The sequence below is a fragment of the Oryctolagus cuniculus genome, chromosome 5 (genome assembly GCF_051225735.1).
Source record: "Oryctolagus cuniculus isolate XC-2025 breed Fujian yellow rabbit chromosome 5, ASM5122573v1, whole genome shotgun sequence".
Taxonomy (NCBI): domain Eukaryota; kingdom Metazoa; phylum Chordata; class Mammalia; order Lagomorpha; family Leporidae; genus Oryctolagus; species Oryctolagus cuniculus.
The window spans coordinates 164,951,161-164,970,033 of NC_142871.1; the positions used below are offsets into that span (position 1 = coordinate 164,951,161).

An 18,873-nucleotide genomic window follows, 5' to 3' on the forward strand; every position below is an offset into this window, starting at 1 on the left:
ACTGACAAACCCAATCGGGAGCCCAGGCTACTTCCATGTCGCTGCACCACTCCATGCATTCCCATGGCCAAGGTCACACCGGGGCCCGGGCTGGCTGTAAGCACCTCAGCTGCTGCGCAGATTCCAGCAGCAGGAGGAGGAGGCACAGCCTCAGCTCCGCTTTTAGGGAGACTTCGGGAAATATGGCTGACTGCTTCAAGGCCCTGGCCAGACCTGGCTACCCAGCTACAGTGGAGGATCGGACGTGCGGACTTCCAGCTGAGTAGACAGTCGGGGTGTATTATTACAGCAGTGGGTGTGTGTTGGGGGCGTGTTGGCTACTGAGACGTAATTAGCAATCTTTGCCACAGGAAGCTCACTCCAATTACCAACCCCTTAGTAAGACGGCTGCAGGTCCTGGACAAGCTAATCACTGGCACAGCTTCAAAGCAAGATAGTCTTTAAATATCTGCAGAATATTGATTTAGGAGATGGTGACATCAGTGTGAGTGACAAGAAGTCCTGGTTGACTCTTCTCAGATTTCTAATCAAAAAGTACTCTCCCCATCAGTAGGAACTGGATATACTAACGGATCCCCAGATGGTACGGGGCTGTGCTTGTAGACCTGAATTAACAGAGTATTTCTGACACAGCCCAGCGACAGCGGTTAGTCCTTAGCAGTCAGACTTGCTCCAACACTTTCTTGCTCCTCCAAAGAAAGTGACCAGGGATCAGTTACTTAGCCTGGCAGTCCATACACCTGCATCCCACACTGCAGGTACCTGGGTTCAAGTCCCAGCTCTGGCTCCTGACTCAGCGCCTGCTGGCGCAGGCCCTGGGAGGCAGGAAGTGATGGCTGGAGCAGCTGGGGCTTGCCATTCACAGGGGAGGCCTGGATGGAGTTCCCGGTTCCATCTTTAGCTCCGCCCAGTCCTCACCGTTGCAGCCGTTCGGGGAGTGAATCAGAGGACGGGAATTCATTTATATTCTCTCTCTATGCCTCTCAAACAAGTAAAATTTGTAAAAAAGGAAAAACAAAGTAAAAAACCAGCCTTTCAGTACCAACATGGAAACTCCTGGAGAATTCTCTCACATCAAAGTCCAAGGCTGAATGGGCACTCCCTAGTGCCCAGGTCCGAGGCATCCCCGTACCTCATTTTAGGTGACGTTAGGAGACAGTATCATCTGCAAACTCCAACATATAATTAAAGGCTGCCCAACACAGCTGAAGTCAAGGCGAAGCCAACCGGAAGATGTGAAGAGAATCACACACGGAGCAGCAACCCACAGAAACACCTGCAAAAGTACATGTTCCCTGAGCGCTAAGTGCTGCCATCTGCACAGCAAGTAATCTCTACCATCGGGTACTGATGGAGGGAAAGCCAAGGTTAACCTGCTGATTACAAGTGTAGATTTGAGGTGAGGAGCAGAGATCAAAGAGACGAGCACTTTCTAGACCTTGGAGGAAAAAGCCAGCCTCGAGGTGTGAAGACCAGCCAGGGGGAATGACCACCCAGCCTGTCAGCCAGGCCAGCCCGTCCTCATCTCCTACCCAGTGAAAGTAGCAGGTTCAGGAAACCAATGCATTCCAACATGAGCAACAAAAAGCAATCACATGCGTATCACTTACACATCAATTTAAAAACAGTTAAGGGGAAAAAAATGGATAAAGTGGTAGAAAACCTTGCTAGCAGAAAAGCCTTGGGAAAATGTTGCCATTGGAGCATACGAAACTTCTGGCTAAATATTTTTCAATGCATTTTAAAAATAAAGTGAAGCAATTTTTGTATGAAGGAAGATCCCAAGGCAGAAATAACTCAGAGGCGAGATGGCAGCAAGTAAGAGGAGCTGGAATGTGAGTGTAGAATCCGGAAAGGAGGGAAACGTGAGAGTAAGTGAAGACGGAGATGAATGTGCACGAGGGAGAAGAGACGGCAGAAAAATACATCAGGGGACAGCGACAGTGACAGTGAGGACAGCATCCCAAGTGAAGAGGAGACAAGGTTAAGGCAGCACAAAATAATCGGAGAGTCTCTCCGTGCATGACTGGGATCCCCCAAGAAAAACCAACAGAGCGATGGGTCAGAAACAACCCTTAAAGATACAACTTGAGACAACTTTCCCAAGATGAAAACAGAAACACAGGTCAGCGCCAGTTACCGTGGGGAACAGATCTACATGGGGGAGGGGCCTTTTCAAGTCATCACGCTTTGAGGTGAGGAAAGAACCCTGTGGCATGAAAAGCAAAGAGATGAAGCTTGGCCTCAGATTCCTTTACACCCAACTGAATACAAGGAGACAACTGAACAGCACTCACGAGACTCCTAAAAGCACAAGCCAAGGCTTCCGCGTCCAACCGAACTACCGTTCAAGTAGAAACAGACCAGCAGTTCTGAGCCGTTTGTCACACGAAGCTTCTCACTTACTTTGGGTGTTCAAACTGGTCCACGAGATCCACCTTTTCCACCAGGTCTCCGCCAATCGTTCGGACCAAGTCATAGAAGTCATTCTCTTCATAATTCTCGGAGGGCAACCAGAAGGAAATGTCATTGAGCACAGCAGGGTATTTGCTAAGAGGCTTAGAGAGAGAGAGAGAGAGAGAGAGAGAGAGAGAGATGCGTTAGCTGGATGAGGTTTCTCATGGTAAAGTTCACTTGGCTAATAAGAAAATCCAGGTAAAACATTATTCGATCACTTCAATTTTCAGCACCAAAATGATCCTCTAAGATAAAGCCACGTTCAAAATGAGCAAACCCCATTATGACTGTTACAGATTCTTGTCACATTCACGTATAACCTTATCACACACTGTGTTTCTATCTCCACTGAGGCTCAATCTAGTATAAAGCCTTTTAAATATATCATATTTCAGTTTTGCCTGCTTGAATGATAAAGGAGAAAAGTTCAGACTTAATTAACACGCGATTCATTAACTTCTTGTGATACTTTCAGGAAGCAGTCTTAATAAAGAAATAAGTAAAGGCTTGTCAATATCAATATTTCAATTAGTGGTGTTATTCGTTAGTATTTCTAATTATTGAAATAAGGGGCTAGGGTTGATAAGTAGTCAGTTAGGTAGTTTAGTTTTTTTTTTTAATTTTGCCTTTAAGTTTATTAGCTCGATAGCTTACTATTAAATTAGATAAAATTAAAAATCAGGTATGTGTAGGATTACTGCATTCTTTACATGGCTTACGGATATGTACATATATCACAACTATATATACAGATATAGCATAAATATGGAGACCCATATACATGCACCTTTTTGGTCTATAAGTTACTGCCACAATGAAAATTGTTTCATCATATAACTGTGAAATCTGCTAAAGCAACACATTTTTTTGGAAAGGCAAATTTCTAAACTGATTTATGTATGCCAAGCCTGGCATCACTATAAACTTTTGGGTGTATCATTGATTAGAAAAAGTATAAAACTTTTAAATTGCAATATTTCTGAAGAACTAAGCAAATTCACAACATAAAAGATTATTCAACCTGAAATAGCAATAAAGTTGTCCAACGAACGCACCAGCTCAGAATATGCATTCCACACAGACTGGAAGAACTGACATTCGGGTGCTCGGGACAACATAGCCCGGCTCCTGAAAAACATCCTGTGATTTCTCTCCCAGAGCAAAGTCCGGGTGCTGTGATAAACAGCCTGTTAGCTAATGGAACAACAGGAGAGAGCAGGAGGCTGGTTGTCTATTTCCTCTGGCAATATCCTCTCACCCCACAAGAACAAGGAAATTTAAGGAGATTAGTAAGCGAGTAGGACTGCCAAGAGCTACCGTGAAATCTCTCCCGTTAATCCACCCTGAGGTACCACGTTTGCTGAGCTGTGCCGGGAGGCAAGACGACAGGGTGATGGGACAAAGTGCCCACCAATAACTCTACATGACAGTGAGGCAGACAAACATCATACAGCTCTCAAGACATCTGAAAAATATACTTACTGCAAATATGCTTCCCTATTTTTTTTAAAAAAAGATTTGTTTACTTTAAAAACAGAGTTACAGGGAGGGAAGGAGAGACAGAAGATTGATCTTCCATCTGCTGGTTCACTCCCCACAACAGCCAGGAACTCCATCCCGGTCCCCCATGTAGATGCAGGGGCCCAAGCACTTGGGCCATCCTCTGCTGCTTTCCCAGACCATTAGCAGACAGCTGGATCAGAAGAGGAGCAGCGGGGACAGGAACCGGTGTCCATATGGGAAGCCGACATTCCAAGTGGCGGCTTCACCCACTATGTCATGACACCAGCTCAACAAATACGGCTTTAAAAACCAAGAGGTTCAAAAGAAAAGGCCAGACAGCTGATTGTAATACAGACCCGCTTTGAACAAATGTTCCCAATGTTTGAAGCCACCATTTGACTAATGGGAGCATTCACTCCAGTAACTGAGAGGTGTCACATGTGGGATACCAACTAGTGGATTTTGCTTTGTTGAGTGGGAAAAATAAGAATATTAACCATATAAGTACAATAAAATAAAATGAAATATAAAGTAAGCATGTTAAGAAGACAGCTAGAGAGCCAGGGGTAGGATCCGAGATGTAGCTTCCAGGTGCTTGACCAGAGACGGTGTTGAAAACCATCCGTGGCTTCCACTGCTCCTAGATGACTCTCCCAAGTCCTGAAAGCCACCTCTTTCTCATGTCCTCCAGTCTCACATCTGTCTGGCTTACTTGGTCTCCAGAACACGTTGAGCCACTTCCTCTGCGTACCATTTCCTGCCCTCACTACCCCACTTCCAGCCCTCGGCAACCAGGTGCACTTTGCGCCCTGTCGGTCCTCTGCTATGGCACCACTCCTTCCTCTTGCCTAGTACCCTTCATGGCCATCACTGCTTGCGTCACTGCCTGGTGTGTGTCTTGCCTGGGACGTTACCACTTTGGACTCCCGTACCTTGCACAGTCTCTGTCACATTGTAGGTGTTCCGTGAGCCATGATTACAGCGAGTCCATCATTCAGCCCCAGCTAATGGACCTATCAGGTAAGCAAGGTGTGCAGATTGGACTGCATCCCTAGCTTAGGTAACGTGGGTTGAGCAACCAAGTGGAATGGCAGAGGCTGGAGCTGGGCAGGCAAACTGTCCCAGTAGGCCACGTCATAATCCACAATCGTGGAATGTTCCACTTGGAAGAGACCTTAACCGGCTTCTAATGTTGTATTCTCTCATTTAAAAAAAAGATTTAGACAGATGTGTGTCTGTCTGACTAGTTTTATCAGATAACCACAGACTGATTAGTTCTTATGTTGATCCTTCTTTGAGAAAACCAATTGAAAAGGGTCTCAAAATTATAGATATACTTTAAATTTTAAGTCACAAGGGAGTATTTTGAATCATTTCATAAGAACAAATGTGAAAACTTGATTTAAATGAAAATTTTTCACACAATAGAAAACTTAAACCCATGGTTGTGTATGGAATTGAATTATTAGTTAAATTTTCTTTTTCTTTTTTCTTTTTTTTTGACAGGCAGAGTGGACAGTGAGAGAGAGAGACAGAGAGAAAGGTCTCTTCCTTTTGCCGTTGGTTCACCCTCCAATGGCCGCCACGGCTGGCGCACTGTGGCTGGCGCACCGCGCTGATCCGATGGCAGGAGCCAGGTGCTTCTCCTGGTCTCCCATGTGGGTGCAGGGCCCAAGCACTTGGGCCATCCTCCACTGCCCTCCTGGGCCATAGCAGAGAGCTGGCCTGGAAGACGAGCAACCGGGACAGAATCCGGCGCCCCGACCAGGACTAGAACCCAGTGTGCCGGCGCCGCTAGGTGGAGGATTAGCCTATTGAGCCACGGCGCTGGCCAGTTAAATCTTCTTATGACAAAAAATGTTAGTCTGATGGTTCACAGTATAACTTTATCAAATGTTTAAGGACAAGCTGTTCTCTTTTGTAAATGAATTGTTTCATGAAACAAAAAAGAAGGAAATTCTACTGATTTTATGAGGCTACTCTAAACCTGAAGCCAAAATTGAACAAGCAGAGTATAACTCACAAAAAATTGTAGACTAATTTCCCTTTATAATTACATGAAAGAAACTTAATGTAACTATAATAAACCCAGTTCAACAGCATATTGCAGAATATTCCCAAAGGACCAAACAGGGCTTATTCCAGAATTACAGAAATGATTTGAAACCAGAAATAATACATATATATATTCTATATAAAAACCCTATGATGGATTAATTCATAGGGACAAAGTATTTGTTAAATGTATTATTTATTCATTATAAAAATCATGGAAAGTACTGATTGAAAACTTAACAGCAGAAAACCTAACGTCCTCAGCACCTAGTGGTGAGTTTCAGAAGTCTACCAATTAACGGCAGGAGGACAAGCGTGTGCACGCTCCCCGAGAAGAGGAAGAGCTTGGAGGTGAAAGCCTGGAGGAGTCGGCCACCACCTGTGATCTCCGGGTTGAGCCTTCCCCACCCCAGCTGTGTGACCTGGGCGTCACAGTGACGCTGAGCGCTCCTACCACACTCCTCTCTCAGCCTCACAATTACGCCGTGCACCTGCTCGCCTTAGAACAATCCTTATTACACGGGGCTAATCCAAGATCTACACGCCTTTTCCATTTTCCCTTTTCCAGCCCTCCCACTTCTTGCCACTTACTGCCACTCCTAACCCCTGGAAACTGCCTTTCCCCTGCTCCGTGTCCCCCCAGAACAGCCCAGCACTCAGCTGATAAATGCCTGGTGATGTCTTGGCGGAGCGACCATGCTGTGGCCTGTCTTGCTATTTCCAAGCTTCCCAAGAGAGTTCAGAGTTTGACAAAAGCAATTCTTTTTTTTATTTTTATATACTTGCTAGCATTTTACTAAAACACATACCAGGAAGTGCCCGCACATGAGCACATAACTTAGTTCTTTTTGTCACTTTATCACAGTCCTATTCAACACCTAAATTAAGGTGGTTCCAAAAAGGCTACTTCTCCACGTCATCTCAGCCACATGAGTTCGGTTTTTGAGGATATATATTTTTTTAATCCTCGGATAATCCAAATGTGTGCTCTCTATATTCTAAGCAGCATTTCTCCTGGCTTATAAACCACAGGCTTGAATTGGCAATAAGAATTTTTTTTTTGACAGGCAGAGTGGACAGTGAGAGAGAGAGACAGAGAGAAAGGTCTTCCTTTGCCGTTGGTTCACCCTCCAATGGCCGCCGCAGCACACCGGCACATCGCACCTATCCGAAGGCAGGAGCCAGGTGCTTCTCCTGGTCTCCCATGGGGTGCAGGGCCCAAGCACTTGGGCCGTCCTCCACTGCACTCCCTGGCCACAGCAGAGAGCTGGCCTGGAAGAGGGGCAACCGGGACAGAATCCAGTGCCCCGACCGGGACTAGAACTGGTGTGCCGGCGCCGCAAGGCGGAGGATTAGCCTAGTGAGCCGCGGCACCGGCCTGAGGATATTTTAATTTCTCCCTTTGAAATAGCAAAGAATCTTCTTGCTTTTTCACTAAGCTTTGCCCCACGTGCAGCATTCCCTCGTCAGAGCAGGGGCCAGACTTGCCCGCGGGAGGACAGCAGCTGCAGTGTCGGAGTCCAGCTACTAAAGAGAAGACAAAACCGGACGCCTTTGTTTGCTTCCTTGCCAATTAATTTCTGTTCTCGTTTTTTTACTATCTTCTTCCCTCTTGCTTAATCGGTTGTACTCTGTTCCCGCACTCCTCCCTGCCCCCCATGACTTAGGTGAAAGATCAACTTGATGTCCGAGCAGTGCTGTGGCTTGGATATGTTTGAAGTTAGTGTCCCCGAGGTCACGTGCTGGGAGCTCCATCCTCCACGTGCTGATGCTAAGAACAGCGGAACCTTTAAGAGATGGGGCCCAGTCGGGGGTCTTCAGGTCACGGGGGGCCCTGCCCCTAGAAGGAACTGGCACAGCTTTCTTGGGACTCTGGTGAGTTCTCACCTGCGAGTTGTAACAAAAGAGCAAGCCCGGTCCCTCCCCAGTCTGCCTGCCGGCCTCTCTCCCTCACTGTCTTCCCCTCATCATCGGATCCCCCCTGACACTCCTGCACCAGCTCTGGCCATTCTGATGCCATGGGGTCCTCCCCAGACCTAAGCGGATGTCACCCCATAGAACCTCCAAAACTGTGACCTCAAGAAATCTCTTTTCTTTATACACTTTCCAGCCTCAGGTATGTTGTTACAGCAACAGAAAATGAACTAATTCACTTTCATGTTTTTAAATAAAAGCATTTAAGGCTGTAGATGTTGCTCTAAATTCCTCTACAGTTAACTCCCACAGCCTTACTATGTAGTACTCCATTGTTAACACGGTCTTAAATTGTATTTCCTATTGGTATTTTTTCATGAGTTGCCAATGAATTTTTTAGTTTTCAAATATATGTGTTTTGTGGTTTCAAAAAAATACCTTTTTCTTACTCTGGGGATCCAGAGGAGAAAACCAACTCAGACAATCTCACTTTCTGTTACTATATGCGCTCCCAACACGGATCCCAAAATGCGTGGGGGTTTCTCTCCACCAGCAGGCAAGCCATCAGCCCTGCGGTGGACACACCTGGAGACAGCGCCAGATGCCCGGGGCTGAGGGCTCAGGTGCACAAGACCGCCCTGCCCCCAACGCCAGCTGCAGTGCAGGCCCCAGAACTTCTGCCGACTGCCTGTGCTGTGCGCTGCAGCTCCCAGACCCCCTCTCAGGCCTGATGTGCTTGCTCGCGGGGCTCGCAGGACTCCAGGAGGTGCTTACCTACATGCGCTAGCTTATTCCAGGAGATCATTGTAAAGGGCTGCAAATAAGCAGCCAGAAGCAGAGATCTGCAGAGTGAGGTCTGCACGAATCCCAAGTGCAGGGCTTCTGGCCACCCCGCCCCACCAAGAGAGGAGCTCTCGTCCCCCACCCTGGGAGTCCCCCCACCAAGAGAGGAGCCCTCGTCCCCCACCCTGGGAGTCTCCCACGGTTAGCGGGGCACACGCTGTGCAGGCGCTGTTCTTTTGACATTTTCTGGAGACTTCCTTGAATGAGCACAACTGAAGCATGGACAGCTGTGGAGAAAAGTGGGCGGAGGCCGGCGCCGCGGCTCACTAGGCTAATCTTCCGCCTGGGGCACCGGTACATGGGTTCTAGTCCTGGTTGGGGCGCTGGATTCTGTCCCAGTTGCTCCTCTTCCAAGCCAGCTCTCTGCTGTGGCCCAGGAGTGCAGTGGAGGATGGCCCAGGTCCTTTGGCCCTGCACCCGCATGGGAGACCAGGAGGATGCGCCTGGCTCCTGGCTTCAGATTGGCGCAGCGCCGGCCATAGTGGCCATTTGGGGGGTGAACCAATGGAAGGAAGACCTTTCTCGATGTCTCTCTCTCTCTCACTGTCTAACTCTGCCTGTCAAAAAAAAAAAAGTGGGCGGAAACGACAGGATCTGCTGCAGTGAGACCCAGGGAGGATGCCCGGCCTGGGCTTTCTGTTCTTTCTGTTCAGGTTCTTCTAGGCCATTCTGGGAAGCACCTTGTTTCCCTCCCAGGTATGTGGCCAGCGTCCTTCTCAAACGAGGGTCTTATGATCGCCATCAGACGAGGCAGGGCAGACCATTTCTTTGTGGCCAGCCCCGAGACAGAACGGTGGAGGAAGAGCAGAGTGTATTTTTAGACTTGATGACCCAGCAGGGGCAAGCGAAAGAATGGCTTTCTATGGTCTGCCTCGGGGCCTGAAAGGAGGACAGGGGAGGAGAGAGAGGGAGACAGAGAGAGAGACTGCTTTCTGAACCCTGCCTCTGAGCAGTGAAGCGCCAGTAATAAAAGAAAAAGCTGCCGTCCCCCCTTAGTGTTCTGGAGCTGCTTCAAGGACCCAGGACAAAAGGCCAAGTAATTCAACCTTATTCTTCTGGCCACTTAAAAGAAGAGGGAAAGACACACAGGTTACAGGAGTTCAGAGCCAGGCACTGTGCATGAAAACCAAATTTTATATAAACATCGTAATATCACAATCGCTAATTTCAAATTTAAGTGCACTGACACAGGAGATTCATTTTTGGAACTTTGTTGTAATTTGCTCTGTAACCTAGAATTTGGTCAATTTTTTATAAATGTTTTCAGAGGGCTTAAAAAGAATACTACTCCTAGGGGCCGGCACTGTGGCTAAGCGTTAAAGCTGCCGATACCTGCAGTACCAGCATCCCATATGGGTGCTGGTTCAAGTCCCAGCTGCTCCACTTCCCATCCAGCTCCCTGCCAATGCGCCTGGGAAAGCAGTAGAAGATGGCCCAAGGCCTTGGGCCTCTGCATCCACGTGGGAGACCCAGAAGAAGCTCCTGGTTCCTGGCTCCAGATCGGCTCAGCTCTGGCCCTTGCGGCCATTTGGGGAGTGACCCAGTGGATGGAAGACCTCTGTCTCTCTGTCTCTCTCTGTCTCCCTGTCTGTAACTCTACCTCTCAAATAAATTAATCTTAAGAAAAAAAAAGTATACCACCTCCCACCTTGACGTGGTGTTCTATGTACATGGCTAGATAGCACTTCTTCGTTGTACAAGTTCCTCTATATTTATTTATTTATCAGCTCCTCTGATATTTATCTGCTTGATATTCTTGTTCTGTCAGCTTCTAACACAAAGATAAGAAAACCCTCCACAGTTATTGTGACTTTATAAAGCTTCCCAGTAACCCTACCAGTTTCGTCTCATCTGTTCGGAAACTACGTTACCAGGTGTGTGAAAGGTTAGGCTGTCTTTCTGGTGGGTTTTTCCTTTCAGCACTATCTTTGCCCTTGCTTCTGCCCAATTGGGCTCTTCTCCTAACGTCAGGACCTCTCACACGAGCCTCCCCTTAGTGTCTTCTTGGCAAATGTTTTCTGTACTCTCCTTCATTTGAATTTTTCTGTTGTTTTCTTCAACAAGCAGAATTTCATTTAAAATTTAACAACTTTGGTTTTTTTCTTAATGTTCTTTGTCAGCCTTTCACAAAGCAACAGACGCTATGTTTATTCAATCGCATTTTAAAGATTCCCTTTACTTACAAAAATTAACTATTGTGTTTTTAAATTTTTTTGCAAGACAAGCCCAGTCCCATGTGTCAAATCACATTTCTAAATGAATTTTGCAAAAATGCAAATGAGGAAAATAAATATCCCAAGAAACAAGATCAGTCAGTCCCAGCAGACACTGTGGTATAAGATATTGTATTTCTAGCCTTCAGCTATAAAAATAATAGCTTCTAGTAAGCTGTTCTAGAGCATAACGTTACACGGTATCTCTACTTCCGCTCAGAAACGAGACAGGGAACTTCACTGTCCTCAACAGGTCTTTTCCCCAAGTATGCATGCAAGTTTTACACTGTTGTCCAGAGATCTGTCTTACACACACACACACACACACACACACACACACAAACACACCAGGAAATCATTTCAGTCAACAGTTAGTAAATTTGACGTCGAAACACTCAGGGAAGCTCGGGCTGTCCCGGGCATTGTGGGAGAGTCTTCTTGGTGCCCGTGTGCCACGCCGCAGTGGGAGACCGAGACCGTGCCTTTGTCTCGAGTGTCTCCCGTGGGGCCCAGGGCAGGCTCGCTTCCTCACCAGAGTGGCAAAGAGAATGTCCTCTTCAGGGCGAAAGGCAGGTTTAGCAAGAGCCCCTGGAACAGATCCGGGGGAAACGCACACACGCGTGCTTGCACACACACGGGGACGACCTCCGCTCTGACAGGTTCCTAAGTGCGAGGGTTTTCCGCAGTGCAGCCCCTCCGTGGGACTGGGCCAGCGGGGGCGTCAGGCATCAGGAGAGCCCCCACACAGGGAACTCCTGCTGCCTCGGGGCCGCGGGGCGCTGGTCTCTGCGGCAGGAGTCTCCCGTCATCCCGCCTGCACGACCCCGGGTTAACCGGCCAGCAGCGTCCGATCTGAGCCCCACCCCTCCGTGCCCTTTCACTCGGGTCTCTGGGATGAACACCCTTGAAGGGGTCCCCAGTGGGAGCCTGTGGATGGCAGCCCACCCTGCGACCTCCCTCCCACCTGAGCCATCAGGCCGTGCACAGCACTGAAGGCTCGTGGCTCTCTCACGTCAGCACTCTGGGAAGACTTCCCAGGTACCCATCAGCAGTGATGACAAGTCTGCTGCCAGTCAGGGCCGGCTCTCCCCGGCCATCCGTCCTGGAGCGCTGGCAGTCGGCAGGTGCCGCGTCTTCGCCCCGGGGCTCCGAGGCTGGGCTCTGTGAGGCTCGGTGTGCATTTATCTCTGTTTATTCTGCTCAGCACTCGGAGTGCGCTTTCCATCAGGGCTTCCCGTCTGCCTTCGACTCTGAAAAATGCAGCCCCGACTTCTCTCTCATCCCTTTCTCTCTCTCCCACAAGTGCAATCATCCATATTGTGGAGCTTCCGCATCTGTCTTCCAGCCTCGGAATGGACCTATTTTTTTTTTTTAAGTTTGTCTTGGCATGTTCATACTGCATTTGTGGTGAGTTCTTTAGTAACAGCGCCCTATTTGTCAGTTCTCCTTTCAAAGGAATCTACCCTCACCTTTGTTTCTCCCCTTTTTATTTCAGTAACCGATACTCGTTCCTGAGATTCTGATTATTTTTTTTTTGCTCCATACCTACCTAATTATATATACTTAGTTCTACCTGGTTTTTTTTTTTTTTTTTTTTGTCTCTTATTGAGAATTTTTCCAGGTTTATTTTTCTTCTCGTTTTATTGTCGTTGCTGTTCTGGGGCAAGAGAGAGAGAGAGAGAGAGAGAGAGAGAGAGAGAGAGACACGTGCATGCTCCCCAGATGCCTGACAGCCTGGTCCTCTGGTTAGCAAAGCTGGGAGCTGGGGGTGTAGTCAGGTGTCTCCCGTGGACGGCAGAACCCAATCGCTCGGCCCATCAGTGCTGCCTCCCAGGACCTGCATTAGCGGAGGCTGGAGCTAGGAGCGGCATTCAGGCACTGCGCGTGGGACGCAGGCAGCTTGATTACCGCCAGGTCCAACGCCCACCTCGTGTGTTTTCATTTTTAACACAGTCGCACTCCCCTTGACCTCTGAGGATATCAGACTGGTGTTTTAATTGCGTTTGGGGTTTCCATTCATCTCCTGTGAATTCAGATTCTGGCTGCTGATCCAGGAGGCGGACGCTCCAGGACAGCTGTTCCTGAAGTCTGGAATCTGTGTGCGCAGGCTCATCTCGGCTGGGAGCTTCCTCACTCACCACCTCTTTGCCCAGCGGTTCCTCTCCTTGCACCCCTAGCCCAGAACGGAGCTGACAGCGGTGATCTGGGCTCCTGCCCCCCCGCCCCCCAAGGTGACGCTGCTGCCGATGAGACGGGGACGTCTCAGCTCACTCCTCACGGGCAGGCCTTGTCTCTGTCCAGCTCTCTTCCCAGGGTCAAAGCCTCCTACGTGCTCGGGGTTATAGCAGGCAGTGGCTCTGGGCCTCCTTTCTGAGCAAGGGACATAGCCCCAACACCGAACTTGTTTTCAAGCGCAGCAAACGCTCTGGCCTGGCACACTGCACTGGGCTCTGTTAGCCCCGACACCCCCAGAGCTAAGCCACTCCCATCCCCTCCTGCCTATGACCCTGGCACCCACAGTGTCTTCTGTCTATGCTCCTCTCTGTCCACTGTCCGTGACAATAGATCCCGGGGGAGCGGGGCGGGTGGGGGAGATGGTTACAGCTGCTGCATTCGGTCTTCTGAGGTTTTTATCTATCCCTGCAGCGTGTCTGGGGCCTGCCGAGCACCTCAACGTGGCTCCCGCTATTGCGCACACAACGGCCCTTAGTTCTGCAGGGAAGGAGGACGGAGAGCTCTCCGAGCAGATGAAAGATTCAAAGCTTTGTCTAGAAAAGTCTGTATGTCCACAATCGTAGATTTTCACATAGAATCGCTGGGACGTACAAATCCAGGGGAAGTTGTTCAACAACTCAGAGAAAGGACCCTAAGACTCCGACTCAAAATTGTGTCCAGCAGTTCAAACACAGTTGAGATGGATGTACTAAAGGAGTTAGAAAAATACCAACACCATACTTCAGTAGCTGTTGATACATGCGCCTTTATATTTACTTGTTATATGCTTTGCATACATCTCATTGTAAAGAACGTTTACTGATGATAAAACCATATATAAAGGTACCCTTGGTTGTGTCGGACCTACTGGCAAGCCAGCCACATTTATCTAGGCTAGTCTTAAATAGTTCTTCCCGAAGCTTGGGAAACCCTGCAGGCCAGCCTTGTCCAGGGCTGGCTGTGGACAGCTGAGGCCTTAGTTCTCTCTCTGCCTCCCCCTGGTGCGCCTTCCCTTCCACAGGTGTTTCTTCTGAGAGCACCCGGCAGTAAGCCCCCAGCACGCCAGACCTGCCTGGGAACCTGCTCTCTGGGGGAAGCTGATGAGTGATGCGGAGACATCAACCAAATGCCCGCAGTCAGCTGAGGAAAGTGTTCACTGGGCATGCCCAGGCAGGGGCACAGCGGGCGTCCAGGGGCACACCTCAGAATGAGGCAGACCAGGCCTGGAATCTGTCTGCTGTGACTCGGGAGTGGTGTGGCCACGGTGCCTTGTGCATCACTGCTTGAGCCACTGCGCATGTGCGTCGTGACCGGATGCCGTGTGCTGCTCAGATCTTCCAGGCCCGTGGGGAGCCACTCTGCGCCCACCCCCCACCCCTCTCACTGTTGCCTGGGAGGCTGCGTGAGGCAGGGTCTCCTGGCCTCGCTGGTTCTGAGCTGCTAGGAGGCCTCCTGCCCGGACCACCTCATAACAGGTGCGGGATACAGAACACTTGGCCGCTGGCTCTTAGCACAGGGTACACACAGCTTGTGCTGTAATCAGCCACTCTGCGAAAGAACGTTGCCCCTCCCCCCCCCCCCCCGATGATACATTGGAGTCTGAACCCCCAGTACCTCGCAGTGGCCTTATTTGGAGATAGGGTCTTCAATCAATGAGAACGAAGCCAGTAAGAGGAGTCCTGATCCCGTGGGACTGGTGAGTGTGACTGGTGTCCCTGTAGTGATGGGATATTTGAACCCAGACACACACACACAGGGAGAAGCCATGAGAAGGCGAGGCCACAGATAATTCTACAAGCCAAGGGATGCTGGTAGTTGTCAGCAAATCGCCAGAAGTGAGAAGAGAGGTGTGGAGATTCCCAGAAGACACCACGCCCCCAACACCTTGACTTCAGACTCCCAGCCTCCCCCAAACCCTGAGACAATAGGACACCCCGCTGCTGCAGCCTCCCTAACAAATTAATGCACCCTGCCTTTGGTTCAGTGTCCCTTCCCTGGGTGTGTGGGAGCTGGCACCTTGGCTAGTCTTCCATCTAGCTGTCTTCATCTAGAAGCGGTCCGTGTGTCTTCACCAGCCAGGTGGGTCAGGCCTTGGCCTTGGCTTGACTCATGACTGAGGCCAACCTGCCTCCCAACGTCTTCTTCCATAAAACGGAGATGGCACCTCCTTCAGCACAGCATGTGCAGATGGCAGGAGGTAACAGTCATTTCACACCCAAAGGATAGTTTTCTGGCCTAAATGTTATCTGCACAGCTCAACAGGCACATGGAGTTGATGGGTTGTCTGGGATCCAGTTATGAACTACAAGCTGGCCAAGGCACTTGGGAGGAGAGGTCTAAAAGATAGGATTCTGATTTAACAGTGCTTGCCATTCCGTCCCAACTGCTCGGTTCCAGGCTCACCCTGGAAGATAAACGTTTCCATGCACCTTCCTTGGTTAAAGTCATCAAGAGAATTCTTCAGCCCCTGTGAGTCTGTGTGTTCGTGAATGTTTTCAAGGAAAACACAACCCAGTGCAGCAGCGAAGTTTGCTTCTACATCAAAATACCCCCTGAACTTAAACTTGCTTCTGGGATAGAATATCAGATTACCATCCTTCCCTGTGCAAATTTTACTGGGCTAGTCAATCATTATTAGCCAATCTCTGGTTTTCTTCCCTTTAGGCTATATTGTTGGGTTTTTGTTTTGTCTCAAGACTTATCTTACAGGCAGTGGAATGGGGGAGTGTCTATTTCCTCCACAAGTCATCACAGAGTTTTGAAATTGTCAAAGTGACATGCAGTCCATTCTTAGCCATGACCAAGTTTAGACAAAGGATTACTCTGCAGCTCCGATAGCCTCGGTTTTCCACCTTGATCGGAAAACATGACTCCGTGATTTCTATTGATCACATTATCAGCAAAAGTTCTTGTTCCTGGGTGCTGCAGCCAGAGACGGTGCCAGGTACTATACAGCCATGACATCACATCAGTGATGTGACATTGCTGGCACACAGCACACAATTCTGTAAGCTGGCCCCTGTCATTCCTCCCAAAACGTCCAGGAGAAAACAGCAACTTAGAGCAACTAAGTTCCAATGGCCAGTATGCGTCAGAGCCAAGACCAGAGGCAGGTCTGTCAAGGGCAGGCTGTGCCGTTACCCCCATGCTTTAAGGCCTCCCCTGTAAAACTAAGGGCTCTGGAGCTGGCATTGTGGCATCATGGGTAAAGCCAACTCCTGGGATGCTGGCATCCCCTACGGGTGCTGACTTGAGTCCCAGCTGCTCCACTTCCAATCAAGCTCCCTGCTAATGACCTGGGAAAGCAGCAGCAGATGGACCGAGTGTGGGTCCCTGCCACCCACATGGAAGACATGGAAGAATCTACTGGCTCCTGGCTTTGGCTTGTCCCAGCCCTGGTTGTTGTGGCCATCTGGGGAGTGAACCAACAGATGGGGGATCTCTTTCTCTCTCTCTCCCTCTCTCTCACTGTAACTCTGATTTTCAAATAAATTAAAAAAAAAAAAAACAACAAAACTAAGGGCTTGATCTTAGTTTAAGACACTGTAGCAAAAACACCATGGACTGGGGGTTCCAGCATTTAGTTCTGGAGGCTACAGCATGGTCAGCTGTCCGAGGGCCCTCTCGTGGTTACACACAGTGGCTTTACTGCAGTACCTTCATATGCTGGGGAGGCAGGGTGTGGAGAGAGGGAAAGAAAGCAGGATTACTTCCGGTCTTTACCTGGGGCACTGCTTTCATTCTGAAGGGATCCACCCTTATAACCTGAGGACCCTCCAAAGGCCTCACTCCGTAAGACCCTCATATTGAGGGTTAGGGTTTGAACACAGAAACTTTGGTGAGGGGTTGGTGGGACACAGACACGTGGTCTACAGCAGGCTCACAGGAGATGACTTGGTTTCTACTCCTGAATCCAGAACTCAGCCTAATTAACCATCATGTAAGTCAGTCTCAATCTAACATTTATCCCAGCGGCGCCTTCTGTGGCATTTCCTTTTCAAATGATTCATTTAGCTTTTAATTATCTTGATATGCAAGCATTTCCAGTCTGCTTACAGTTCATGTGATTGTGTTCTCATCTGAATTAACGCAAAATATAAAAATAGTCTGTCCCGCTGTTTACCTTGTCCTGCATCCAAATGCCCCACAGGCCTGCCTTTAATTCCATCCCCCCACTCGGTAATGAAAAGGTGCGTGCGTGGCCTGGCTGGCAGGTCTGCTACTTCACGGCTTCGGCCCGTTTTAACCGAAGAGTGCGTGCTGCCTTGATGCTTACAGACCCCACGCTGCTCCAGTAGTTCGTTCTGACTCCTCCTTAATTCCCCTGAGTGCCAGGGGCCAGCTGTGCTGGCCAGAAGCAGGCACAGTGCCTACTCCCGCAACGTTTGTTCTGTTTCTTCACCAAGAAGCCACCTGCGACTCAGCTCTAAACATTCTCTGACCGTCACAGGGAGTTCCCTGTGTTAGTCCTTAACCTCTGAAAGAATTTCAGTTCTTTTCAAGGATTCACAGAAGACAAAGTACTTCCGTAATGAAGTCTCACGAACCGTCACTTTGGAACCTTGTATCCAATTAACTGTTTCCAGCTATCTAAAGAACTCCTTGAAGACAGAATTGGAAGATCAAATCTTTCTGAAGCCTCTCATGTTTACTTGGAAGCTCTGGGATACTTTATTTATAGCAAATCACAGGCTACCGTGCACCGGAAAAACAAAAACCCACTGTGCTCCTCTCCCGAAACAGGACATGGTGGGGAGTCTGGCCTTTGTACCCCACCGTACAGGCCACAGGACCCGTGAATGAAATGGTTTTTAACTTAAGAAGAAAAGATGCAAGCCTGGGAATCTTTGTTAAAATATCAGACGTACCCTTGGATAACGAAGGCAGTGCAGAGAGGTGGGGGCCTGGAGCCCAGCATGGCTTCACTGTCCTACACATCTGGCCAACCAGTTGACACAGGAGAAAAGTGCTAAAAATAAATTAATATCTCTTACGGTGATGAAAAAGCTCATTCTTTTAAAGATTTATTTTATTTATTTGAAAGGTGGAGTTAGAGAGGGGAGGGAGGGAGGGAGGGAGGGATATCTTCCATCTGCTGGTTCCCTCCTCAAATGGCCACAATAGCCAGGGCTGGGCCAGGCAGAAAGCACAGGTCAGGAGCTTCTTCCGGGTCTCCCACATGGGTACAGGGGCCCAAGAACTGCTTTTCTAGAGCATTAGCAGAGAGACAGATCAGAAATGGAGAAGCCGGGACACAACCCAATACCTATATATGGGTTGCTGGCACTGCTGGTGGCAGCCTAATCGGTTAACACCACAATGTCAACTCCAATGAAAAAACTGCAAAATGAAACAGGTAGATGGTTGCCCATGGATATGAATATACAAAACAAATCACTAAATTGTAGGCTTCATGAAGCTGAGCTGTATAGAATGTGGATTATATCAATAAAGTTTTTATGAAAACAGTAAATAAAGAATAATGGTAGAAGAAACGAGTCCCTAAAAATGGGAGTTCTGTTTTCTGTTCTGTGTCTGTCTCATCTTTAGAACTTTTAGCAAAGACCTCCTCTCTTAAATTCATGTTTTTTAGGTGAAATAACCTTTCTGGAAGCAGCATTAATCCTATACTCCATTCCTTCTTCTATGTATGTCCAGTGGACAAACCTCCCGT

The 18,873-nt window shown here is 48.7% G+C and overlaps 1 protein-coding gene across 19 annotated transcripts in view; it reads right to left on the reverse strand.

Annotated features, from left to right (window-relative positions):
- FARS2 (phenylalanyl-tRNA synthetase 2, mitochondrial) overlaps window positions 1-18,873 on the reverse strand; it is a 495,105-nt gene that overhangs the window by 146,349 nt on the left and 329,883 nt on the right. For all 19 annotated transcript variants that reach the window (XM_089334510.1, XM_070074462.1, XM_089334501.1 and 16 more), the window contains one exon: window positions 2,407-2,558. In XM_089334510.1, the coding sequence (XP_089190636.1) occupies window positions 2,407-2,558 (152 nt within the window). The remainder of the gene's footprint in view (window positions 1-2,406; window positions 2,559-18,873) is intronic.